Below are 26970 nucleotides of genomic sequence, written 5' to 3'. Positions count from 1 at the left end.
GTTTTTCAAAAAAAATAGGATTTAAATAATAGATAGATACATAGATATAATTTTCCCTTTGCCACTGTCACTTCACTCTTCTAAAAAATGGCAAGATAATTTTCCAATCAGACGTTTCACATTTGAGAGACCAAAACACCATTAACTTTCTTAGACACCAAGCCGATTTAAATCAGTTCATCCCAAACTGTGACATCAATATTTAAATGTAAAAATGTTTAACTCTTAGATCTTATAAACTTTGTAGATAAGTAAATTATCTATCTGTACTACTATCTGATCTTTGACACTGAATGACTAATCGCCAGTCTTTCTTTTATGTACAGGATGGGTCAAATTGGACGCTTTTAAAGGGAAACACTCTTTTCTATAGGAGATAGACGAAAACTAATATCGGTGTCTGGAGCTCAATTTTGTCTTCTGTTATGGACAGACGGGACCGTTTTTGAACATTTCTTTAATGGAATTCATTAACTCCATGGGGGTGAAAGATACCCTCGCATAACCGCTAAGTACTTCTAATTCTTGTCTAGATTATACAGGCACTTTAAAAATAGAACATTTATTCTTTCGCAAAGATAAAAATCCATAGGCACTAAGTCCGACGGCCTCGACGTCCAACGGCTGGGATCTTGGTTAGCTAATCAATTATTCTCGAAATTGGCTGCAAAAGTTAGCTGATAACTTCAGCGTTCTGAGGCGGTGCCTCGTCTTGCTGGAAAAATATATTTTCGAGCTCCATTAGGGGCAGATCATCAATAAGGGATCCAAAGCCTATACTAGTTAAAAGTAGCGACCTTTTAAAAAATCTGTATTTCGAAGGGAATTATAACAAAATATCAAGTGTGCTATATTTTTGGAAAGGTAATTTTAAGTTCTTTTCGTTTAATTAAAAATATACAGGGCCTCCCAAATAAAAAAGTCAACTTTTTTGTTGATAAATCTTAAATTATTAATTTTATTTTTTTTTACTGAAACCATTAAATTCTACGTAAAAAGGTGCTTTGGAAATATTTTCATAAAAATAGAAAATGTTCCATAGTAAAAGAGTTACAGCGATTTGTTAAAATTGCGCATTTTTGAAACTCCGAAACGGTAACAGATATCGGTGTGCGGTTTTCACCTTAGATTAAGAATAAAAATAGATAGAGCAAGTCATTCATAAATTCACAAAATCGAGGTGCCTACATCGTTTTATCGGTGAGTGCCCCCACTATCATAGTTTATGGACAGCGGGGTAAAGAGGAAAGTGGTAGGGGAGTTTACAGCCGAAGAGCATCAAAACAGAATTTAACCTTGAGATTCATTGATGATAGTAAAGTAAAAGCCAGAGATATAGAAGTAGGTGGTTAGAGGCAAAGATAAAATATTTTTTTAATAATAAAATTTAAAAATATGTTCATGCAATAAAACTAATAAATTATTATAAATACATAATAGTATATGCTATAAAATATTTAACAAACACTATAAAAAATTTGTTTATTAAATATTCAATAATTAAAAGTTAGATATAATTAAAAGATATTATACGTATTGTATATCGTATAGTGATTGATAATTGATAAACTAAAATGTTAATGGATCTATTATATAAGATGTCTTGTTATTTAGATAGTATTAATTACAAAAGAAAAATAGATGCATGTGAATAACTATTTTTTATATTAAATATCAGTAGATATTATTTACAATAATAATATAATTAATATAATGTATAATTAAAAAGCACAAAATTCATCTTTTCCTACCTATACCATAAATATATTCGGTAATTTTAAGTGGAAATATTAGCACAAAAACTAAAAAAAAACAATGTTCTGTAGTTTTCAAATTCATATTAGTAAGAGAGTAATATTTTGACCAAACGAATTCTCAGTGTAAGGATATTTACATACCATATAATTTTACATTAATTAGGTATTAATCATAACACGATATTAATAAAAAACACAAGTGTTGTATTTTAATAATATATTTAGGGACTGAGTAAAAAATATAATATATGTATAATATTCTTACATTTACAGGTTCATATTAAATAAAATATTGTAACCTGAAAAAATATATATTTTGTTAAATGCCACTGTAAGGATCCAAGCAGAAACTAATTTCTCATTGGCTTTTTACTTGTTGACATATGTATTTGCATAACAGATAACATAGTTATAGCAAATAGTCTAAAAAAAACGGCGTCAAAGGCGGCTGAGGAATGACGATTGATAATTTAGCGAGGTCAATCTTAAACTACACCATTTAAAAATCATATTTACTTAATGTAAAAATAAATTACAACCTTAGAGCGCCTTTAAAAAATAGTACGAGCCAAGAAAATGACTTCTAGGGCTTGACCTCACTGAAATTATCATATTTTCATTCCCCAGTCGCCTTTGAAGCCGTTTTTTTCTCGATCGTATGGTTTCCTAACTTATTCAATCAATCAATCATTTATTTATTTCCATAAAACAATGTACAATTGTATAGGAATAGTCAATAAATTCTTAAAGCTAACACAAATATATAATACAAAATATAAAAAAACAAACACAACAGATCATAATAAAATTATCATATACGTAGGCCTCATATTATAATTTGCAGGTATTCCTCCACACTATAAAAGTTCATTCCGAACAAATCATTTTTTAAGTAAAAGTCTAGAATATGCGATTCTAATCACTATCATAATTTGTCTCTCAACAAAAGTAATTCTGTAGCTCTGCCTAGGGTTCACATCTCTCACTATTTTGCATAGTAGCATTACGTCAATTTTAAACATGATGTAAAGGACCAATTTCATATGCACTATGTAATTAAAGTAACGACTTCCACACCATGAATATCTTCACTTCCTAAAACAAAATATAAACATGAAGTTGGTGAATATAAATATCTACATTGAGTATACATTGTGAGCAAAATAAAATTGACGATCAATGACATTCACCACATAAATTTACATTTTATAAAATTACATAAATCTTGCTTTCAAAGCCAACCCTAACGCTGTTTTTTTCGATGGTGAGATCTTATACAACTATAGTGTAATTTTAGTAAATTAATATTAATATAATATATATATATATATATATATATATATATATATATATATATATATATATATATATATATATATATATAAATCTATATACATATAGGGTAACACCTCTCATAGGACGCGAAGGCTCCAAGGAAAATGAAAGTGAATTGTATGACTTGATTGATTTCTAAACCCTCCATTTGTTCTTTCAATACAAACTTCCATCAACAAAAATCCTTGAAACCTTCATATCGTATGAAAGGCACCACCCTGTACACTTTGAATCTGTGTATACATATTAGTATATAGTAATATTTTATATTAAAAAATTAAACTGTAAATATATATGTACTTACATATTGTGACGGAATAGGTATCCTAACAAGATCATAGTTCTTATCTCGTTATATGCAGGATCCTGATATCTTAATGTTAATTTCCTAGGTGATGTTGAAACATCTGAAAAACCACAAATCGCGACATAAATGGCTGTGAAAATTATCAGATTTTAAATATTTTCTTCAATTCCTTATAAAAAAAATCAGCTGTTCTTGAGTTCTCTTTTGCTCGACTTTTTAATATTATGCTATGAATAAATCCTAACAGAGAAAACCATTTAATTTTTCTCTCACTATCTTTTAGAAATCTGAAATAAAATATTTATCTTAGTAATAGAAAACGTAAATAGGCATTATTTTTTTTACAAATGTAAACATACCAATTATAATTTACGTAAACATACAAATTATTTGTATTCATAATTAAAAATATACGATTTTAAATCGGAGAATATTGTAACAAAAATATAAACATTACTTCTTATAATATACATAATATATTATATTCACAAAATTATATTATAAAACAAATAAACAAATTTAAACAAATATGGTAAATATTTTAGGTAAATAAAACGAGATGTTGTATTACCACAGAACAGTACTTACTTTTGAAATGACACTCCACGATGTTTAAATTCTTTAATTCTCATACATTTTGCCAGTGTAGACCCATTTTAAATGCTAATTTTGGTCTTTTATATAAAATGAAACAATTATATATTAATGTATAATTTATGTTTATTAATAGTTAAGAAATATGGAAAAATAAAAGCACGGCAAACAGCTGATCATGCCAATCAGCTGTTTATCGACAGTTTGACACTGTTGACCGCGTCCAATTCCCCTACTATAGAAAATACTATAACAACAGAGCGGCGTTGTCAGATTAAAAATTAATCCTAACAGCTGATGAAAAATGACGAAATTTACAAATATTTCAAGTTTATTTTTCTTGTAATCTTGACTGAATCTTAATAAGTACTAAATAAAATTATAGATGTCGAAATTTTGAAAAGTAGTAAGCTAATTATATTATTATTTTCTTAAGATTTCCCCAAAGTATACGTATACAAAATTAAAAATAAACAAAAGCGGAGATATACTCGGCAACATACTAAACAATAACAATAGGATGTTGGCATTCGCATAAAATGTAAACAGTTCCCCTGTGGTTTTCACCATCATGTTTTTGATAAAAGTTGAGCTCCAGACACCGATATTAGTTTTCTTCTATAAGAGGGAGTTTCCCTTTAAAAGCAACGAATTTGACCCACCCTATACATGTAATTTTTACGAAATAAATTAAAATTATAGCCCGGGAAATATATAGAAATATATAAAATATAAGAAAAATAATATTGTTATATTCAGAATTTAATTATTTATTTGATAATATTAACTAGTATATACAGGGTGTCCCAGGCTGAGCGTGCATTAGAAGTTTCTAGAGAACTAAAATACCTAGATCGGAGATTTTTTGTACATTACTGTTTCACAAAGAGATCTATCGACTAAACATATTTTCAATATGGCGGCACTTCCGGAAATACCGGAAGTTGACTTTCTTATTTTAAATGGGTACCCCCATTTTTTATCACATACTTATATTCTCTGCAAAATTTTATGAATTTTGATATCAAACACTCTATATCTAACATTAACCATTTTTGAGAGAAAAAAATATTTAAATTTTTTGGACAAAAAAACTGCCGTCAAAAAAATCGGTATAGCCTAAACGACAAATTTAATAATTACCACAGCCACTGTGGCATAAAGAGACGACATGTGGCTATCTATTTCAAAATATAAATTGTTCGAATGTCATATAATATTAGCCGTAGCTGTAATGGAATTGAGAGATTAAAAAATTATCATAAATCATTTTTTTTTTCAAATGGAAACCCACTTTTTTATTTCACTGTTAAAAAGGTTTTTCAATTCATTACTTTTCGATTATACATGTTCCTATACCTAAAATAAATCATTTTTAAGTTATTTAAGATTTAGTTTTAAAGCGTATTTTTTCTTGATTTTATCTAACTTCATTTATTTGACATTAGGTGTCAAACCATCGGACAATTTATTTCCTTCTGCCAAAAAAAACTAATTATTTGAATTTCTTATATTATAAGTACTGCTTTTATATTATAATCACTATTTTAGCGATAGCTAATGGCAATATACTAAACGTTCAATGGCAATATGACATGGCCAGATATAGTTTTTACATGGCGTGACGTTTAAAGTCATAAGTTGCTGGTTAAAAAAAAACAAAAAAATATACCCTTTAAAACTAAATCTTAAATAACTTAAAAACGATTTATTTTAGGTATAGGAACATGTATAATCAAAAAGTAACGAATTAAAAAACCTTTACACTGGTGAAATAAAAAAAAATGGGTTTCCATTTGAAAAAAATGATTTATGATAATTTTTTAATCGCGCAATTCCATCACAGCTACGGCCAATATCGTATGACATTTGAACAATTTAAATTTTGAAATAGATAGCCACATGTCTTCTCTTTACGCCACAGTGGCTGTGGTGAACACTAAATTTGTCGTTTAGGCTATACCGATTTTTTTGACAGGCTGTTTTTTTCCTCCAAAATTTTTAAATATTTTTTTTTTCAAAAACAGTTAATATTAGGTATAGAGTGTTTAATATCAAAATTCATAAAATTTTAAAAAGAATTTAATTATGTAATAAAAAATGGGGATACTCATTTAAAATAAGAAAATTGCTGTCAACTTAAGCTTTTTCCGGAAGTGCCGCCATATTGAAAATATTTTTAATCGATAGATCTCGTTGTGAAACAATAATGTGCAAAAAATCTCCGATCTAGATATTGTAGTTCTCTAGATACGTCTAATGCACGCTCAGCCTGGGACACCCTGTATATTAATTTTTTTAGAGTAAAAAACATTTTCAAAGGTAAATTACTTAATAATGTTTATAATAATTAAGTATAAATATAAGAAATAATTATTTCGCTGAATAAAATATGTACGATTTTTAATAAAATAAAGGTTTTTTGATTTTTTTTTGAGATTTTCATACTTAAGTGTTAGGGAATGTTTTTAAGGATAAGACTGATGTTTTCCTATTGTGGATAGCCCCACATATAAAACATTAGTCATATAATGTCTTTTTATCCACTAAATACACTACAAAAACAAGTTTTCAAAAAGAATTCAAGTTTAGAATCTAAAATATCGTCTGAAAAACAAATGAATTCTTTTAACACTATACGGTTCAAACAGTATACAAAAAGCGACATTAGCTTCATTCGCAGAGCTTCCCCTAGGAGATGCAAGACCTTGTCGTTGGTGGGGAAGTTCCTGGTCAGGTGCTGGGGGGAATCCCCCCTAGCACTTGGCTTGGTCTAAGAAGCATCTCACTCATCGTCTGACGCGTCTCATCTCACTGACTGTAGTGTCGTGGCCAGGGAATTGCACCAAGACATATAACGATACCGGGCGGGGCTACGGACAGCCTCAACCTTTACCCCTTACTTCTACATGCGGGGCTCTGTAGAAGTGGACCGACTGTCCCTAGCGACTCATAGGAACACTATGAGATCTGGTAATAATAGTAATAAAAACATCACCGGTGAAGCTGTGGGGAAACCCCCCAGCGACACTGGGAACAGTAACAATGAAAGTTCCAAGGGGCCAAACCCCAAGAGAACTACAGGAGAGGTGGCTGACACTTGCGTGAGCCCATCCTCCGCAAGTGGCATACAACCTACCACCTCCTCCAAGAGTCGCGAGCCTACCTCCTACCTCTAAACCCAACAGGCGACACAAGCTACCGTTTCGTCTACCCGGCCTGGGTCGTAGCTCCTCGACTGTGAGGGACACGGGTCTCCGTAGGAAGTCCTGGGACTGTATGATGAGTTATAACTCAAGAAAGGGGGACACAATAGATTTCTAAGGTCGCAGAGATTAACTCCCCTCCCACTTATTCTATTCTATTCGTTCGCAGAGCAGTCAGAATAGTCTACAACGGTCTGACGCATGCGCATGAAGTATATTTGGTTAGGTTGGAGAACCAAAAATCCAGCGATCGTAGAGCAAAAATTTGGAGTTTCCAACTGATTTCTAATCGCCAGAGAGCGCCAAAACAAAAAAAAAGTATAAAGTGTGGCATATCATTGTACTCAGGAGACCGAGTTCTTTCAAAATCTGAAATAAAAAATGCAGGTCCATATTTAAAAAAAATTAAATTGGCCTCTAATATCTTACAAATTATCAGTTAATTTGAAAATCTAAAAATATTATCAGATAGCCCTAATAAAGTGGCTATGAGAATGTGCAATTAGTTTTTTGATTTACTAAAAACTAACGACAGGAAAAAATAAAATTGATTTTCAAAAAACTCAGCAATCCTTGAAATTTTTAAAACTTTTTTGATGGCATCTTGGTGAACATCTCAATACGCAACTTTGCCCTAATTTAACCATGTTCGTATCTATTACGGTTATCGAGATACCAATGTTCGTACCTCGAATTTGTAGCTCCCTGTATAGTTTTTTGTATTATGGTAGATATAAATCTAAAAAATATATATTTTGGTTTTTCTCTCTTTGGTTATTTTTAGTATTTAAAGACTTTTTTGAAAATAGAATGCACGTTAGAATCGAGTACCTCCATTATTTGTCCTGTTTTACCTTACCAGGAATTAGTTTTTAGCGAAAAGGTGCGTGCGCAAGGGGAAAACTGATATTTTTGGTTTTGTGTTATAAGACCCCTAGAGGCCAATAATTGTCGAACTTAAAATTAATTTACAGTGATTTGCTCTGGCCTATCTACCTATAAATATTTTTCCTTAAGCCATATCTTTAATGGTTCCAGATTTTCACCCCTCCTGTACAGGGTGGCTCGAATTCGACGTGGGATTTCGGAAACCGTAAGACAGGATCGATTAAATGGAGGCAAAGTTGCGCAATTTGATGCTCAATAAAATGCGGTATTGCATTTTTATTTTTTTTTGCATAAAATATTCTGGTGATGGAATTTTCTGTACGAAACGTCGGCATATATCAAAGTGACTATATATAGTGCTTTAAAAGTGATGAAAGAATTTAATTAAATTGAAAAAAAAATCAGGTCCCTATTTAAAAAAAATTAAGTTGACGATGGTCGCCAGAAGCCGAAACGTCAGAGTCAATATTTAATCACATAGAGTTATAGAGCAGAAACAGTTGCCATGAAATTGTGTTTTTCATTTTAAGTTGTCTTAACAAATAAAGCCAGGAAACAATAGAAAACAAAATTGAAAATTCCGTTTTTTTTCGAATAGATTCGGAATTTTTCAAAATGCAATACGGCATTTTATTGAGCATCAAATTGCGCAAATTTGCCTCCATTTAACCGATCCTGTATCTCTTACGGTTTCCGAAATTTCAATGATGAGCGTCGAATTCGAGCCACCATGTACATGTCAAATACTTTATTAGTTCAGGGCAACGACTCACCTACGCTGAAACACCGATTCCTGATAGATCACCGAAATTAAACGACGTTAGACGATGCGAGTGGATGGACGGGTGACCGTCTGGAAACTCTGTCGTGCTGTCGTTCCATGGCAAAAGTGTAAAAATCTATCGACACACTGCTCATTCACGCCGGTTCTAGGCCGGATGAAAACGATCTCATAAGAGTCGATTTAAGACACTCACCAAGTCGGTAGGCCATTGATAAATGATATGGCCGAGTACCGCGGTTCGCGTAAATTGAGGCCTCGTCGAGATTAGTCTTAGTAACAAAAAGGGGGTGTTAACAAAGACGTTAACTTAAAATATTTTATTTATTCATAACTTGAAAAGAAAATTCTGGCATTAATTAAACATTATAATAGTTTTGAATGAATGGTTTTAACTTTATAACGTGTGGTGCATCGGAACACAGGACACTCGAAATACCATGTAAATTTTGAAAAGGTCAAATATTATCTCCCCGCATGATTTTATGCAATAATTGTGCTAGACTTTTTTGAGGAGGCTTTAAAGTTGTACTATCGTATATAATTTTGTTTTATTTGGAATAGGCATCTAAAAGTTATTTGTAAAAATAATCTACCTTCAATTTACTAAAAAATTATAATACGACTCAGAGAAAGCTACAATTAAAATTTAAACTACCCGCAAAAATATGATTCTGTAATTGTCAAATTCGATGTCACATTTTTTGTTTACAATAATTTATGTAGTTTAATCCCAAGGTTTAATCTTGGTTTAATCATAGATAAAGGAAATAAATTTAAGCGTAGTTTACACGGGATAGAAAATTGAGATACAACTTGCTAGAGTAACTTGCGATAATGTTTACTTTTAAGCAAATTTTAAAGCAATTTCTTGCAACAAGTACTTTCTAGGCATATGTTTTGAACAAGAAATTGCATGCACGTATATACGGTATGGTGTATATTGCACAAGTATATTTTTTAGTAGAAAAATGTCGCGCCGTAAAAAGAGAGCTGCGGCCACTGCTCTTTTGTTGCAATTTTACGCAAACAGTCAAGAAAATCTAGAAAAAGAATATGGGTTAGATAAAGATATGAAGATTCAAAGCATTTAAACAATTTTCTGCGAATGTCAGAAGTCGATTTTAACTTTCTACTACAACTAATTTCGAATAAAATATCAAAATTGGATATGCCACAATTCCGGAAATCCTTCAAATATATTTATCAAAGTGATTGTATCTTTTTTCGACCACATACGTTTCTCCATTTTAATTTTAATATCGTTATTTAACACGCCTTCTAAAATCACTTGCACCAAAAACTTTCAACAAGACGGAAATAAATTTTAACTTGCCAGACACTCTTCCAACCTGTTTACACTTGCAAGCGTCTTTCGCCGCAACCACTTCCCCGCCAGTTTTGTGACTTGCTGAGAGAGTGCTTTCGGATACCGTTTACATTATGCAAGTTTGGTAGAAGGGCTCTCAGACATATACTTGCGATAATTTACCTGCCCGTGGAAACCACGCTTTAGATTGGAAAGCCGGTCAAAAAATACACGTTCTTATATAAAATAAAGTTTCTTGTATGCAACAGACTGTAGTTGAGAAAAGACCAGAGATCCTGTGGTCTTTTCCTACTGTAACCCCAATAGACGGGAGCCAATGTTTTTCTTTTCTACAACATGAAGAATATTTGAGTCATTGTTGTTTTCTTCCTGTTTCATTATTTTTATCTTCACACTTCCGTGTGTCTTAACACCTTAGTGCTTTTAGTTTCAAACTTCCGGTTTTTCTTTAAACTGTTGATTTATTCGGTATAGGATTTCCGGAGATTGAACCGCAAACATATATCCAACACCGCGGGAATACTATTTCCAGCGAAATGCCGTTTAACCATCGTAACATTTTCAGAATTTGCGAAAATCATATTTTTTACAAAATTACTATTTGGTACCTAAGAATATACCAAGAAAAAGAAAGTGCCTTACTAAAAATGGTTCTGTGTTAGTGGCGCCATCTATTGAGAGGGTCTGAATTTAAATACGCTCATTTATATAATTTCACTCAAAACTATCAAATTAAATATGAAAACCATCTTAAAAGTTATTTTTAACACAATATTAACAAACCTAATGCAAAGCTTTACTATTTTATTTTTTTATTTAATAGTAGAATTTATACATACAAAAAATAGAAGACAAATATACCAGGTGCGTCTCAAAAGTGGCTCACCCCTATAACTTTTTTATTTTTTTAGAAAAAAAAACGATATTTGGTATGTTAGTATATGACATAAATTGGGATTGATTGACGTATCCAATTGTTTTCGGTCACTTCCGGTTTTACAGGAAATGGCTACAACTCTTGATTTTTAAATGGCACCCTCGGTATTTTTTTACTTTATTCGATAGAAAATGACACTCTGAATCGAATGTCATATCATATGTCAACTTTTGACATGTGGTTTTTTTGAAATTGTAACATGCGGTTCATAACGCCAATTTGACTCAAAATACCAAGTGTGTGGTATCAAATTATTCGTAAAAAAATGCTTTTTCCAAATATGCTAATGAGCCACCCTCGTTCCATTTGAAAAAATTGAGATATGATTAAAAATATGATTTGGACATCTGGTGAAACCGGAAGTGACCGAAAACAATTGAATACGTCAATCAATTTCAATTTATGCCATATACTAACATATCAAATCTCGTTGTTTTATCTGAAAAAATAAAAAAGTTATAGGGGTAAGCCACTTTTGAGACGCACCCGGTATAAACATCGTTTATTATAATAAAACAAGACCAACGTAATACGCCCAAAGTTGTTAAATGGAGTAAATATAAATAGGTACCGTATGATCGAATAAAAACGGCGTCAGCGATGGCTATGAAATGAAGATCGCTGTCATTTTATATGTAAATTTATAAGGGAAATGTCATCGATCGTCATTTCCCAGCCAACTGGACGCCGTTTTTCTTTCGATCATACGGTACTTAAATGATGGAAAAAATAAAAGATGTACATTATATTTTAGGGCCACAAACAAAAAGAATTATATAATTAAAACACATATAATAAAAATGTCTAACTTTGAAAATCGTTTTGATCATTTGATAATATGATTGGCGTTATGAGAACGATAATATTTTTTGAGAATTTGACAATAGTATGACAATTCCCGCTGGAAACTACGAAAAAATGATTTACCGCCATCTGGCAATAACTAGTAGCAACTTCCTAACCTAAAAATAACTGTCACCTAGCGACTAGAACTGGAACTATTTTATTTGAAATTTCCGTGAAATCGGTGGAACCGCTTTTACTATTTCACTTTCCCGCTCCTTTTGGTACCTTCAAATTTTTGTAAACAAAATGTGACATCTAATTTGACAATGACACAATCACATTTTTGCTATTTTGATTGTAGCTTTCTCTGGGCCGTATTATAAATTTTACTAATTTCAAGGTAGTTTTTTGCAAATAACTTTTAAATAACTATTCCAAAATTCCAAATGAAACAAAATTTTTGACAAAAGCACAATTTTAACGCATCTTCAAAAGTCTAATACAACTTTTTTCCTATGTCCCGTGTTCCGATGCACCACACGGTATATTTCGAATCAGCACATAATTGTTCTGATATATTTTTTTCTCTTTAGCTTGTGAAATATTGGGAAGCTTTCTTGCCAGAAGCCAAAGCGATTGCCTGACTAGAGGACATCTGCAAAGAATAGCAGCACCTACATTCCTACTGGCGGTTCCCGGAGATGTAATTGTACCATACAAAATCCCACTGATAATCAATTGTTTGAATCCAAATACCAAAAAGGAAAAAATCATTTAAATCAAATTTAGTCTTGTTACAATTCTGAATGTTATTTATGTGGACTGGCCTTTAATTAGTATTAGATTCATTCCCCATTATGTCGAATCGTAAATTATACATAAATAGTACTTTTTTAAAAAGTAACTTGGCTGTACAGTAAAAGCTTCTGCAATATAAATAAGTGCAAAGTTCATTGGAACTATAGAAATTTTCTGGTAGACAAGTGTTCCTATGTGTAGTTTTTTATTTTAGTGGTAAATCGGTTTTTTCTAAGTAAAGTAAAACATTGGGGAAACAACAGGGGCAATCCTTCCGATAATTATAAAGCAAAAATATAATGTGGACATAATATACTTGGGTAGAACTGAGTGCTCCAAACCATCAAATTTATTATCTTGCATATTTAATTCTTTGCTAAGAGCATCTACATAAAAGTTATAACACAGTATCTAAAAGTGTCTTTGAAAGTATTGTTAAATATTTTAGTTGTAAAATTTTAACTTCAAAATTACCTCTTTTAGAACTTACTTAGAAATCATCCTGTATAAATGTGCTTTTTTCAATATACTGTAAAATGACAGTCAAATTACTTTATTATATGCAATTATATATAAGCTTAAAGCCTTTTGAATAGATATATATTAAATAAACTTATGTATATTAATGGATTTTTTAATTTTGCCGTTATCTTAATCAGGTTTTTCGTTTTTAGTCTGGCACACTTTGAGATGATTGAAAAATTAAAACTTCAAATAAAAAAGCCACCTTTTACTTTTTATTAACTTTACAACACATCTTTCTGCATTATTTTTTTAAATGTTTTTAAAGATATACTTATGGTCTGAAATCTTACTAAAACAATGGAAAATCGGTTCCCAAAAACCTATATTTTCATTCACGCTTAATATAAAAGTTTATTTTTTTTACAAAAAATACTTTACGTTCTTGAGGCCTAGGAATATTCTTCGGATAAAAGAAACCTGTACAGCAAGAACTAAATAGTTTACCACAAAGAATATAATTATTCTTTGTGGTATCTAAATTGATACCTTTTTAATGCAAAATTATATATATAACAAGATTTTATAAAATACAATTAATGTGTCAGTTAGTTCCTTACGTTATCTATCAGTAGGGAGCGTAAAAACCTCTTCTGTAAGTCCTAAAAGTATAGAAATCAGTTCTTAAATACACACAAATCTAAGATCCAAATAGAAACAACGAAAAGAAAAGCTAAGGAAAACCATTAAAAATAAAAATAAAATCAATACTAATTTAAACTTATGAACTAATTTCTAGTTGACAAAACAATATTTTAAAAGTATTTAGCCAAAAAAAAATTAGAAGATACTATGTTTCTTTAGAACATATAGTCTCGGTAGGCATAGAAATGACATTTCCGTTTAAGTAACTGATTATAGTCAGTGTATTACCTTGGTAATAATTTATTTTATTATTACAAAGTAATTTTGAACATTAAACAAGAATATCGAAATTTAAAAAACGTCAATATTTTACATTACTATTTAATCGAACTGTTACATCTATTACTTATATTTTTCAGGTACAGATTATTACTGTAGTTTACCAAACTGGTTAACCTGACGATAATGGAATAGAGCCTAAGACCATATTCTATTGTAAAACCAGGTTAACCAGCTAGTTAAACTAGGCTAAAGATCAGTTACATACAGTACTTTACATAAGGTATTACTTTTAAATCTTTTTATACTATTCGGAACGTTTGAAATTGTTTTAAAAAATTATTTGTGGCGTTTAAAAAAAATAGCATGTTCTATTCTATACAGGGTGTTTCAAAAAACATGTGCCATCTCTCGTGGGGAGATTCTTCACGTAAAAATAAGATTTATTTTTCATATCAACATAGGCCCGATTCTGCTTTGTTTCATAGCTACAGGGTGTTAAAGTCATAATATTTTTTTGATTTATTATAATTTTCTTCCAAGTGCTTTTAGCGTTTCGAATGAAATTTTGAGGCTAAAAGTAACTATGAATGCGACATATTTTAAAGCTAAAAAAGTGTCGACATATTCACCAGGGTCGTGCATATGGGTTATCACTGGAATATTTTTCTAAAAAAAGCATGTACGCCACTGACTTTTTTTCTTGTTAGCAAAATAGTGTAAGCAGTTTAATGCCGATTAAAAGTTGTCTCTTGATATTTTGTCAATTTCGCCTCCTTGATGAGATAAACGCAATTTTATTAATTTGATTTGTTCCAAGTCAATAGCAACCTTTAAAAAAAAATTAATATCATTAACTTGAGAAAGTTTTAACTAAGTACTAATTGATTCCTAATCAAGAAATATGAAAAAAAAGTTCCTATAAACATGGGTATGGAAATGCATACTTTTAGAGTTACAGGATATTAAAACTTTTTAAAATATTTTTTTTTAATCTTAAATACCATTATTTTTTTATTTGAAATTGCTGTATGTTGGGCTAATAGTAATAATATTTATTAATAAATTAGGTTAATTAATTTTATTAATTGTAATTAATAAAATTGAGTTTATCTCATCAAAGAGGCCGAATTGGACAAAATATCAAGAGATAACTTTTAATTGGCATTAAATTAATACAATTTTAATATCAAAAGAAAAAGTCAGTGGCGCACATGTTTTTTTTGAAAAATATTCCAGTGATAACCCATATGCACGTCCCTGATGAATTTATTGAGACTTTTTTAGCATTAAAATATGTAACACTTATAGTAACTTTTATCTCAAAAATTCACTAAAAGTACTTGGAAGAAAATTATAATAAATCGAAAGATTATTAAGACTATAACACCCTGTAGCTACAAAACAAAGCAGAATCGGACCTATGTTGATATAAAAAATAAGTCTTATTTAAAAGCAAAGAAGGCACTTAACACAAAAACAAAAGTTATACGAGATTAAAAATATGAAATGTTATTTCTACACCTGTTACTACGTTTTTAATGAATCTTACAGTATTTGCCATTACTTGGATATAAAATTAACACTAAAATTACAAAAAAAATATGTATCTAAATTACCACTGTTTTACTGATGTATATCTTATTTTGTTGTTTCTACTTTACGAATATGTAATGGTACTAACCTTGGTCGACGCACAGGTCTATAACCTGCATAAAAACCACCCCTACTTATACCCCTTGTTCCTCTAAAGGAAGTTCCTCCCCTTCCTCTAGGAGGACGATTGGTCGAGGATATTCCAGGCCTATTTGTTCTCTTTGGCATAACCTAACAGAATAAAACATTTAATTTAGTGTATACAGGGTGACTTATTGTTTAGAAAGCTTCATATTGTGTTACAAGTATTAAACTTCAGTTTATTAAAAATTATAGAATTCATAATATTTGTTAATAAACACATTTTTTTCAAATGAAACAAAATATTTTTTATCAATGGATTTGCCATAAAATCCTCCTAAGGTCTGACTGGTTTTTGAAATACAGATAATTTTAGACTATAAAAATATAGTCTAAAATTATCTGTATCACCATCAGCATAAAAATACACATTTAAAACTTCCCAAAAATTGTAAACGGTTGATGTTTTTTAAATGTAAGTATTTTACAATAATATCCTCCACTAAACTAATAATTCTAGAATATTAAGATACCTTTATTGATCTTCCTCTGAATAATGATTCATCCATAGCCATTGCAGTTTGCACAGAATCTTTATCAGCAAATTCAATGTAAGCAAATCCTTTCGGGTGTCCATCATACTTATTGCATAAAATAGTTACACGATTTATCGAACCACATCCATGGAAATGTTGCTCCAGCTCTTCAGCTGTAGCACCATAATCTACATTACCAACATATATACTACGATTATCAACTTCCATTTTATCTTCTAATGACATATTTAATGGGCTTGCTAAAAAAACGTTCAATGGAGTTAATCAATAAAAACTAATACAAGTATACTTACTGAAACCTGGTGGGCTGCCCATATTCATTTGTTTATCAACCTCACTTTGAAGTTGTTTCAATTTTTCAGCTTCTTCTTCCATTTCCCTCACTCTCGCCTTAATAGCTTCTAGTTCTGGATCATCTCCAACAGCCCCATCAGCATCTGTGTCATTCAACAATGTATCTTCATGTAGACCATTTGTATCATCAAATGAATCTAGCTGATCCTCTCCCATGCTTCCCAAAAGAGGATTTCCAGTGTCCAAATCTTCATTTTCAGTCATAATCTGTAAAAATTGTATAAATACTTGAAGAACATTTTTTCACCTCTAAAGGAAAGCTTTGAAAACTTAATAGTCTAAAATATATACAAGTGCAGTGAACAATCATAATCTAGATAGCTTAAAATGGTCTTTCTAAACAATTACAAGCTTTCAATAAGTACAAAATATAAAAAATAAAGACTAAAGATGTGGACAATTTGGAGTATTATAATCACCAAGGGAAAATACGTACTTTTGAACATATTTCCACTATTTACCCCAAAATAGAAATTCGATACAAACTACCCAAAATTATCTATCCATCGTTTACTTACTTGAGTTCTAATTCTTTTTTTTTTTTGATAATGTTTTTTTTCAAAAATTATTTTAGTTACCGGTGTAATTTGCCACTTTTCACGCGCGTTCACAAAAATGGCGGATTGACAGACATATTCGATTTTTCCTCCAGGTTGCCCAACTTAGTAAACAAAAAATCTGCACCGAAGTTAAGCCTACTCTTTGGTTAAGCGACGTAATAATGACCACAAGGACGGGTAAAATGGGCAAACATCTGGAAACCGTTTAAACTCCATGGAATTCCTCTAGGGCTGTTGCTCCAAAGAAAGGTATTGGGCGCGTTCAGGGACGGTCGGCGGCTGAGTGGCTGAGTAAGCGGTTTCCCTAAACGGTCTCTTTTTACAGTTTATGTAACCTATGTATGTAACTTTCAAATATCAAAGGTTTGAGCCAGTTTGAGGTGAGGTTATAATAAGTTGAAGCTTTAGAAAACACAATGTATTTAAGAAAACAGAAGAAATATGGCTTTAAATATAATATTCACACATCATATTATTTAGACCCCTCATAGAAAGCAAAATTATTCATAATATCAATACATAGTTTATTAACGAAGTTTTCATGTAGTTAATGAACGGGAAAAGACGTAGTTTTTGAAGAAAAACTACACATAGTTAATCAGGTAAATTACGTCTTAATTAACTACTTCCGAACCCTACTCAGCGGTTGGTCAGCCGTCAGCCGTCAGCCGCTGTGTTCCCTGAACGTGCACATTGTGACTGTGGAAAAAACTTGGATTGGTCTCAATTTTCGATTTTTATTGGTATCATTAATTTCTTTTGTAATCATTTTATTTTTTACGGTAATGGTGTGGATCCGGTGGCTGACCATGAAACGAGTTTTTGCTGCATATAGTCACAGACTCTACGCATGCGCACATCTTCGATGCTGCCAGATCGCAAGTTATTTTGGAATTATTTTCAGTAGAAAACAAATATGTGCTTTTCAGTGTTTTTTGTCAATATATACCGTATGATCGAAATAACGGCGTCCAGTTGGCTGGGAAATGACGATTGATGACATTTCCCATATAAAATGACAGCTATCTTCATTTCATAGTCATCGCTGACGCTATTTTTTTTCAATCATAGTACGCAATATATTATTTATATTATTATTTTAATATTTCGCACAACACGTGAACGCTTATTATGTATTTTCATTGTCAATAAAATTAAATATAAATAATAAAACTCTAGATTTCTATAATTAATCTAATTGCTCTAGATTATTATGCTACATTTAAAAAGTGCTTTATGAAGAATTCGGGAAATTAAAAGGGATATGTCCAAGTTTTTTCTTTTTTTTTAATTTTTAAATGCTGTAGCTCCATGTCATGTTCATAATAGATTTTTTTAACATGCCATCAGAACTACGGAGGCCTTAAAAGGCCTTTAGCCTCCGTAATTAAAATTGTAGAGTCAGCTTCAGCAACATTAACAGTTACCTTGTTTAATTCTGCTTATACATATATTGCATTAATTTTTCTGCTACCTTAAGATTTCTCTATTCTTACAACTAATTTATGTGATTTTCTTAGCATATATGATTTATAAACTATATTTTTCCTAATGGAAGGATGGAATAGGATATGCAAAATTAAGATATTTTAACATTTATTTTCCAGACAAAGCATAATATAGTATTAAGATTAAGACATAACAAATATTATAAGAAAGATCTTAATATTAATCACAAACTATGTCTTAATTTGGTCTTGCATAAACACAGGTATAAAACTAATAAGATCAAAACTCAACCTTAACCATATTGTCAAGATTTGGCATTATAGGAAACAAGAAATTACAGTAAATTAAGAAAAGAATATCAAAGTACACGATATTAAATACTGTAACGTAAGAGAAAAAGATAAAACATAAAGCTTATTTTAGTCTTATCAACACACTCTTCGATAAAATATATGTCTAAAATTGCTATTAATCTACTAACTTGATATTTTTAAGAAATTATGATACAAACATTATAATCAAAGTACCGTATGATCGAAAAAAAAAAACGGCGTCCAGTTGGCTGGGAAATGAACATCGATGACATTTCCCGTATAAATTTACATATAAAATGACCACGATCTTCATTCCATAGCCATCGCCGACGCCGTCCATCGCTGACGCCGTTTTTTTCTCGATCATACGGTATATTATATTAGTAACATTATAGGTAAAATGTTACCTCTATCTCCCATTGACGTGTATTGTTCTATAAGACTCGTCATGGTAGTACTTCAATGCATCAATACATATAATCAAAACTATTTTGACTGTAAATAACTAGAAATTAAATAACTTGAAAGAAATAAAATAATTCTAATAAGTTTAAAACCATTAAGAAAAAATCCCTAAATGATAATTTTTAATTCTAATGTAAATATTTAAATAAATGTTATTATTATTATAATTTTATATATTCAACTTCTTACCTTAATTTTTGATATCAAGATAATTAACTAAAAATAATTCGAAAATAAACTGCAATTTGGCAACATCGACGGTGTGCGCTTGCGTAGTATCGATGATCAAATGCAGCAAATATAGGCTTCAAGGTCAGCCACCGGATCCACACCTTTACCAAGAAGTTTTACCAAACCACAACCAAACCAAACCAGAGGTTTTAACCATAGTTTTCTCTGGTTTTAACCATAGTTTTAACTAAAGCGCATAGAGAAATATAAAATAAAAGAGTTGTCATTTCCATAGTCAAAAGTAGGCAACACGTTTAACGAGGATCGATTGTAGCGCACCCTTGAGCCCTAACTGAACTAATCGAAATATGACAGACGTTATCGGTAAAATAGGTATCTGCATTGCCTACCACAAAAAAGGCGGGCTGTTTAAATGTAAATATAAAATTTTATGTATTTTTAAAAATATTACGAAATTAAAACTGCAAAAAATATAATGAAAGTTTATTTTTAAAAACGGAATATTTGAAAAGTATAAACTATTGTACACTTTTCAAATGCTTACAGTTAAATGCTAAATTAAATTTGATAATATAAAACATATATGCTGAATTAACTTCGAGGGGTAAACTCCTGATGAATTTCTGTACACTAATGCCAAAGTAATGCCAAATAATTTAGTACTAATACCAATAATGCAAATCTTGTACACCACCAAAATACACCAGCGGTTTACCCTTCGATTTACCTATAGTATTATAAAACGTATTTAACAACGCCACTAACAAAGCATATAAGATCGCAGGGTTTGCAATCTATGCTATTATAACAGATAAAGATTTAAATAAGACATCAAAAATTAATTCACCTTTAAGTTGAATTTATAAACTCAGCAGTCAGCAGTTGAAGTTCAGTTGAGGTAGCAAATGTTCAACACTATTAAATGAAGGCGCAAATTTATAGTCAGTTCGTTTTACGTTCACAGAGTTCAGAGATGGGCAATGTCTTTACATATCGAACTTGCTTTGCATGATACCCTTTCCTGGATCGTGTTCAAATCACATCATCGGCTGAACAAAATATTACATGATGATGGCAAAACACAGCACAAAATATAAAGTTCAAATCATAGAGAAATATAAGGTCTCTGGTTCCTCGGGAAATAAAACTTCGTCCATAATTTCTGTAGCACAAACACAAAACAAACAAACAAAGTTTATGCTACACAAAATAATAACAAAATTCCAAAATTCAAAACAAAATTGTAAACAATCGCAAAATACAAATAATTTGCTGTCATGTCACTTGTCATTCTTATAATGACACGTGACAGGTAGCAGGTGGCGACGCTTTGGAGCCCTAACTGAACTATGCAACATTATGGCCAAGTTAGACAACCTTTCAAACACTCTTTTTATTTTAGTTACTTTATGCTAAAGCGTATCTAGCCCTGCTTTTTAACTTTTTATATCTAGGGACTTTACTTTTTATCTTTCTTTTCTTTTTATAAACATTTGTCATTTTTGACATTTGACATGTTTTCTTGTTTGACAAAGAATTGTTTATCATCTTTGATTTATCATACTGTGTTATCATAGACAAGAGAAATATTGATTGTTTATTAATTTGGAATAAGAATACTGTTTATTTAATAGGTATATTAAAGTTATCATAAACGGAATCATGGAAAAGGATGATTCAAATGGGAGCTCCTTTGAAATAATAGATAAACCAGGAAATGATCAGGCAAATGGAAGCGATAGAACTGGTAAATAATTATTAATTAGGTCAAAATCGAATGATTTTGTCAACAATGAATGATATGATATGTCTCTCTTTAGGATCGTCTAGTCGCACTTCAACATCATCTTTTGTTACTTCCCCTTGTTCAGTGAATGTTACAACCGGAAATTTATTATCAAATGTAGCACCACCAACAACACTGCCAGATTTTCAATTATGGAACTCCCCAGCATCTACCGCCATTTCCACAGAATCAACCACACATTTAAACACGGTTGTTACTGCAGCCCCTATTATTGTTAATCAATTTCCAAGCCCACAATTTAGGTAAGGATATCTACTATCCCCTATCTTTTTTATTTTGTATACATGTATATTGTAATACATTTTTATTTTGTATCGAGTATTGTGCGTCACATAGCACAATACTCGAATTCGGGTAATGCCCGAAAAAAATGCACAGAACTAGTTTTGAACAAAAAATATTTCCCAAACCCAAAATTGTACATTTAAATGGGTATTGCGCATTACAAAATAGTCATAACTAGTATTGTGCATTTTGAATTGCGCAAAACTAGTTTGGTGCATTTCAAAATGTCCAATACTAGTTTTGCTTGTCCTATTTGATCAATAACGCCCTAACACAAAGGCTGGATTGTTTATGAATGTGTTTGATTCAAATATGATTAAACTGACAATAAAATACTTAATAATGGAACCCTAAGAATGGTTAGATACCTAATAAATAAAATATAAACAAAAAAAACCTTTATGTCGTTTATGGCCTGTAGCTATATGTGCCTGGTGAATTATAGAAAACACTTCCTCAGTGGCCACAAAATACAGTATGACATCAGAATCTCCTTGGCGCTTCTTGATCAATTTTTCCACACCACCCACAAAATATCAAAACGCTTTATCCTTCTATATTGTTTCGCACACAAAGGTTTTAAATCAATTTTAAGAAAATTTGCCTCCTTAACTTCAGTCAATATCGTTAGGTATTGATTCGTTAGGTATTGGTTATGTTTCTGTGTTTTAGCACAGAAGTTTAGCATCAATCGACTTACTTGAATTTCGAACTCGGTTTCCATTCTTGCATTTTTATATTTTATTTTACCAAGTATTGCGTATTTCCACCCACAACAAAATCAAAATAAGAATCCTTTAAAACCTAAACAAACTGCTAACCCTACTTTTTGCCGTCTTATTAAAAGAAAACGAGCAAAACTAGTATTGGTCATTTTGAAATGCACCAAACTAGTTTTGCACAATACTAGTTTTCGCTATTTTGTAATGCGCAATACCCATTTAAATGTACAATTTCGGGTTTGGGAAATATTTTTGCACAAACCTAGTTCTGTGCATTTTTTTCGGCCATTACCCGAATTCGAGTATTGTGCGTAACATATATACTTTTAGTGCTGCCATACCTCCAAACAAAGGCATACCTCAGGAACAATTGTTAAAGCGAACAGTATTGATTGAGGCAGAAGAGGCTTCATCTAGTGGTTTTTTTGGTTTTGTTAAAGATGCTTTATCAAGTCAGGTTGTTAGTAAAATGGTAGAGAAAGCAAAAAGTTCAGTAGACTCAATAATTACAACTCTGGACCCTCAAATGAGTGAATATATTTGTAAGATTACAAAATCAAATATTTTTTTATACAAATTGTGTTTTGTTAGATTCTGATGGCGATTTAAAAATAATTGTGACTTCAGAAGAAGAAGACATTATTGGTGCAATTAGAGAAGCTACTTATGCAGTTTTTGGAAAAGCATGGGTGCAGTAAGTACTCTTGTTAAATGTAAAATATCTTACTATTAGATAATAAATTATTTGAAGGGGTCTGACAGATGTGCCTTTTGAAAAAACTCAAGCTGTTGGATTTGATAAAGCTATAAAAAATCTTGAAGCAAAGTTAGCTTTCTCTCTGCAGCTGAAAAATATACCAACCGTTGCTATTGAAAATGTCTTAATAAAACAAGGCAAGATGTAAGTGTATTTAAAAAATATCTTTCATTAGTAATAGAGCAAATTCTACTATTGTTTTTATGGCACATTTCTTTCTTAGCTGGCATGATGTTAGTATACTGATACTGAGAGACTTGGATAATCAAATAAATCTCCAAACATTATCACAATCTGTACCAGTGCCAGTCAGAAAATTTTTAGGACCTGAAGTAGCCGACATAGACATAGAGAATAAACTTGCAGAATATTTGAAGGTAGTATAGTTAGTTAATATACCATATTCCATCAAAAATATTACACATAATATTTTAGAATGTTCCCTGCTGGCAAGAGGAGGTATCAGGTGTGACAAGAAAAGAAATATTAACTTTAGCTGCTAAAGTACTTTTTAAAGTCTATAAAGACAATTTACCGCGACGATCAGAGAGTAAATGATAGAATACAGAAAATAAATAATGAATCTTTAGCCTTTAAGCGATCCTTGTATTATATCAACTTTAGATAGATAGTTAAACTCACCGCGCAAAATTTAGACATATCTTTTGAGAAGTAAAACAGAAACTTTTTGATGCCCTTCATTTTGATTCCACGTTAAATTTATAAAGTAATATTAAAGGATAAAAGTTTTGGCACCTTGATTTTAACTGTTTATTTCGCAATTTTCTGTTTTTTTTTTAAATACAATTTGCCTTGAATACGCGAGCAACAAAAACGGGGTATGAATAGACTTAATATTACTCATAAATAGAGTAATTATTAAACTGCATAAAATCACCTAACGCATTGAAAATCCCCGCACGTAAGATGTACTTTCAAAACGTAGCATGCTTAAAGCTTCAATTTCACCTGATTGACTTCAAAACAAACAGGATTCAATACTTGGCACATTATTTCGAAAATTTTGTGGCTTGTAACAGAAAATGGACCTTTCAACAGGGGCGGTTTGTCTTACGAGGCAGTGCCTCAGTAATAAATTTGAAAAATTACATGTCTTGATCGATCCATCTTTAATCACAATTTTACATTTTTTTTCTCTAATTGCATCAGTATAATTTTTTATTCGTCATTCTACAATAAATTACGTTCATGGTATAAGAAATAATGTATAAAACTAATGAAAAGAAATGCCATAGGCCTTTTGTTGAAGAAAGATCAAATATATGGAGTAGTTAGCGCGTGAAATGATCGTATTAATGTAGATAAAGAATTGTAAATATGTAGTTAAATATGTTAAGTAAAGTGATCTGTTACAAGTAAACGTTTTGTTTCTATTGGTTGGGTCAGAACACGCAATTTATTATGCAAATGACGAAGTAGCAGCCACATATGATAATATGATTGAAAAAAACGGCGTCAGCTATGGCTGTGAAATTAAGGACAATCATGGACACCATTTTATTTGTATACAACAGAATATTTTTAGGATATGCACTTTTATAAACCATGCAACATATGTGAGTCAATATAATAACATATACATGTGCGAGTGCAAATATTTTCAGGGCTTGAAGATCTCGATAAAAGAAACATATTTTCTCTATGCCGTTTTTCAAATAAGTCTAAAATAACCGAGTTATTTTACTTTGAAAATTAAAAAAAATGAATTTTTGCTAAAAATTTGAGAACCACTAGGTCTTTTCTGGGTTCTCTTCCTTGTAAATTTAATCTACTATCTATGATGATATTCAAGGAATTATGTTTTTTAATTAGACTAAAAAATTCCAAGAAAATTTGGGGACGTGTTTCTGGGGTCGAAATATACCGCCCCTAAAATTATTTGCACTTAGACTCACCCTGTATAGAACTTATGGACCACCTTGTATATAAAAATAAATAACATTTTCTTCTATGTGATTCACCATCTTCTAGTACTACGAGCCGCCCCTGCCTTACATATATAACAAATTAATATAAAAAAGATGAAGATTAAAAACATATACCGTCAAATGGGGTTAAATTTTTGATTAAATTGATAGTATCAGTGGTAACAGTTCAAAAGTAAAATATATCAATCACAAATAAAATTTTAATATGTGTATGAACTATTTTAGTAAATTCCATTTTATTTTTTTTGTTATTTATCACTGCCTACTAATAAAAAAATGACATATTTTAAATATGCAGTAAATAGTGAAAATATAGTGTTATATATTTTTGTGAAGCTCATGTGGGGTGTTCCATTTGAAAAAAAAAAACAACTTTAGTTCATATTTTCAAAAATATTTTTTTTGGTAGAAAAACATACTACGCCACTGTATTTTCTACATAAAAAGTTCTACAAGAATCAGTTTTCTCCTTCTCGAAATCATCCACGTGTCATCCACAATAACGGAGATACGGGAGGTGTCCCAAATTGCAAAATTTTCGAAAAGACCCTGTAGCTCAGAAACGAAGAGGGGTATAAAAATTTTGTTTACAGCATATCTTTCGTTTGACAAAAAAGTGGGATAGGTTTGTGCAAACCGCATCCTCCTATCTTTACTAATAACGGAGATACCGTTTGATTTCAAACAAAATGGGACACCCTGTACACTGCAATTCGATTTCTATGATATGTCCTTTATGTTTGGCCATCCATATGAAGGGCTCATTTTCGTATAAATCCATAAATTCCAAAACAACAGAACAATTTGAAGACTACACGAGAAAAACCAGTTTTGTCCATTTATTTGGAGCCGAGAAAAGTGAAATTTAGGGCGGATTTACCCAATTTCTTAATTGCTATTCCTTAATTCTTATTTCTTAGTCTCTAATTTGTAATTCTTAATACACAATTCTTTATCCCTTATTTTTTTAGAGACAGTTATCCAATATTTTTTATAACTAATACCATTTAAAGTTTTAAGAATTTATCATTTTAATGATTTTTTATTCTTCCATATTTTAAATGGAAGAATAAAACTTATGGGATCAATGGAATGAAAATATAAATTTTCAATTTAAATTACAGAAAATTGTCTTACGAGATGCCCCTGAATTTTGTGGCGCGTTTTAACTGTCTAATAAGACAAATTATTAATAAATTATATTTAATGTATTAAAGTAAGCTTTACGAAATATCAATAGAAATAAAACTACAAATTAAGTATGAGAATGTTTTATTTAAAAAAAAAACTTGATAGAAGATATATAACTGTACTAGTAAAAAAGTTGATTGTTTCTAATCTTCCTTTAGTCAATATGGATAAAGCCAAAGCAACCATACACAAGAAAAGACTTTTCTGTTCCCACTACGAGCACACCTTTTTCACTCTAAGATGCGAAAAAGGCCGGCTTAAAAGTGTGGGGTATATCATGTTGAAGTAGGTACTTACTTTTTATAACCAGTTGGGATTGCCACGGAATTTGTTTTAAAAACAAATTACTGGAACAACTAATAAGTAGATGGTTCTTTTAAATCCAAAATGATAGATTTCTTCAGTTTAAAATACTCATAATATGCATAAAAAGGCTATTCTATTGAAAGTTGTTTTATAATACATTTAAATCATAAAAGGTAGTGGGGAGTCGACAGGAGGGGGATTTTTGTCGCTTGGAGCAAGTGATCCACTTTAACAGACTGTCTTTTTAATCAAGGTTAGTAAAAGATAAGTTGTCTCGTAA

At 30.8% G+C, this 26970-nt stretch overlaps 3 protein-coding genes, 1 long non-coding RNA gene and 1 other non-coding gene across 11 annotated transcripts in view; 2 read left to right on the top strand and 3 right to left on the bottom strand.

Annotated features, from left to right (window-relative positions):
* Positions 1–13341, top strand: part of LOC115888454 (sorting nexin-2) — a 38678-nt gene extending 25337 nt beyond the window's left edge. For both annotated transcript variants that reach the window (XM_030908197.1, XM_030908198.1), the window contains one exon: positions 12515–13341. In XM_030908197.1, coding sequence (XP_030764057.1) covers positions 12515–12565 — 51 coding nt within the window. In that variant the 3' untranslated portion in view covers positions 12566–13341. The remainder of the gene's footprint in view (positions 1–12514) is intronic.
* On the bottom strand, positions 1435–4618 carry LOC115888456. 2 transcript variants are annotated; one of them, XR_004051263.1, is made up of 3 exons: positions 3988–4618; positions 3397–3686; positions 1435–2852 (listed from the first exon to the last, which is right to left on the bottom strand). It is a non-coding gene; the product is annotated as an uncharacterized LOC115888456 (long non-coding RNA). The 2 variants fall into 2 exon arrangements; XR_004051264.1 differs by lacking the exon at positions 3988–4618 and adding an exon at positions 3759–3850.
* Positions 13342–13436: 95 nt separating the features above from the next.
* Positions 13437–17371, bottom strand: LOC115888455 (polyadenylate-binding protein 2). Of its 4 annotated transcripts, none has more exons than XM_030908202.1 (5): positions 17212–17348; positions 16633–16900; positions 16316–16578; positions 15790–15932; positions 13437–13834 (listed from the first exon to the last, which is right to left on the bottom strand). In XM_030908202.1, the coding sequence occupies exons 2-5, from the start codon at positions 16895–16897 to the stop codon at positions 13810–13812; spliced, it is 696 nt and encodes a 231-aa protein (XP_030764062.1). In that variant the 5' UTR covers positions 16898–16900; positions 17212–17348; the 3' UTR covers positions 13437–13809. The 4 variants fall into 4 exon arrangements, with proteins under 4 accessions (XP_030764062.1, XP_030764061.1, XP_030764059.1 ...); XM_030908201.1 differs by having other exon boundaries at positions 13454–13843; positions 17272–17371; XM_030908199.1 differs by having other exon boundaries at positions 13454–13843.
* Positions 17372–21168: 3797 nt separating this feature from the next.
* Positions 21169–24626, top strand: LOC115888409 (protein PRRC1-like). Of its 2 annotated transcripts, none has more exons than XM_030908145.1 (7): positions 21169–21420; positions 21494–21722; positions 22818–23017; positions 23079–23181; positions 23239–23388; positions 23468–23621; positions 23680–24626. In XM_030908145.1, the coding sequence occupies exons 1-7, from the start codon at positions 21336–21338 to the stop codon at positions 23800–23802; spliced, it is 1044 nt and encodes a 347-aa protein (XP_030764005.1). In that variant the 5' UTR covers positions 21169–21335; the 3' UTR covers positions 23803–24626. The 2 variants fall into 2 exon arrangements, with proteins under 2 accessions (XP_030764005.1, XP_030764004.1); XM_030908144.1 differs by having other exon boundaries at positions 22818–23029.
* A 1893-nt stretch (positions 24627–26519) lies between these two features.
* On the bottom strand, positions 26520–26655 carry LOC115888465. Its single transcript, XR_004051270.1, has one exon. It is a non-coding gene; the product is annotated as a small nucleolar RNA SNORA70 (small nucleolar RNA).
* Positions 26656–26970: the final 315 nt, after the last annotated feature.

The sequence above is a fragment of the Sitophilus oryzae genome, unplaced genomic scaffold, assembly GCF_002938485.1.
Source record: "Sitophilus oryzae breed Bouriz unplaced genomic scaffold, Soryzae_2.0 scaffold_738_pilon_pilon, whole genome shotgun sequence".
Classification (NCBI taxonomy): Eukaryota; Metazoa; Arthropoda; class Insecta; order Coleoptera; family Curculionidae; genus Sitophilus; species Sitophilus oryzae.
This window is presented reverse-complemented; position numbering and strand designations above follow the sequence as displayed.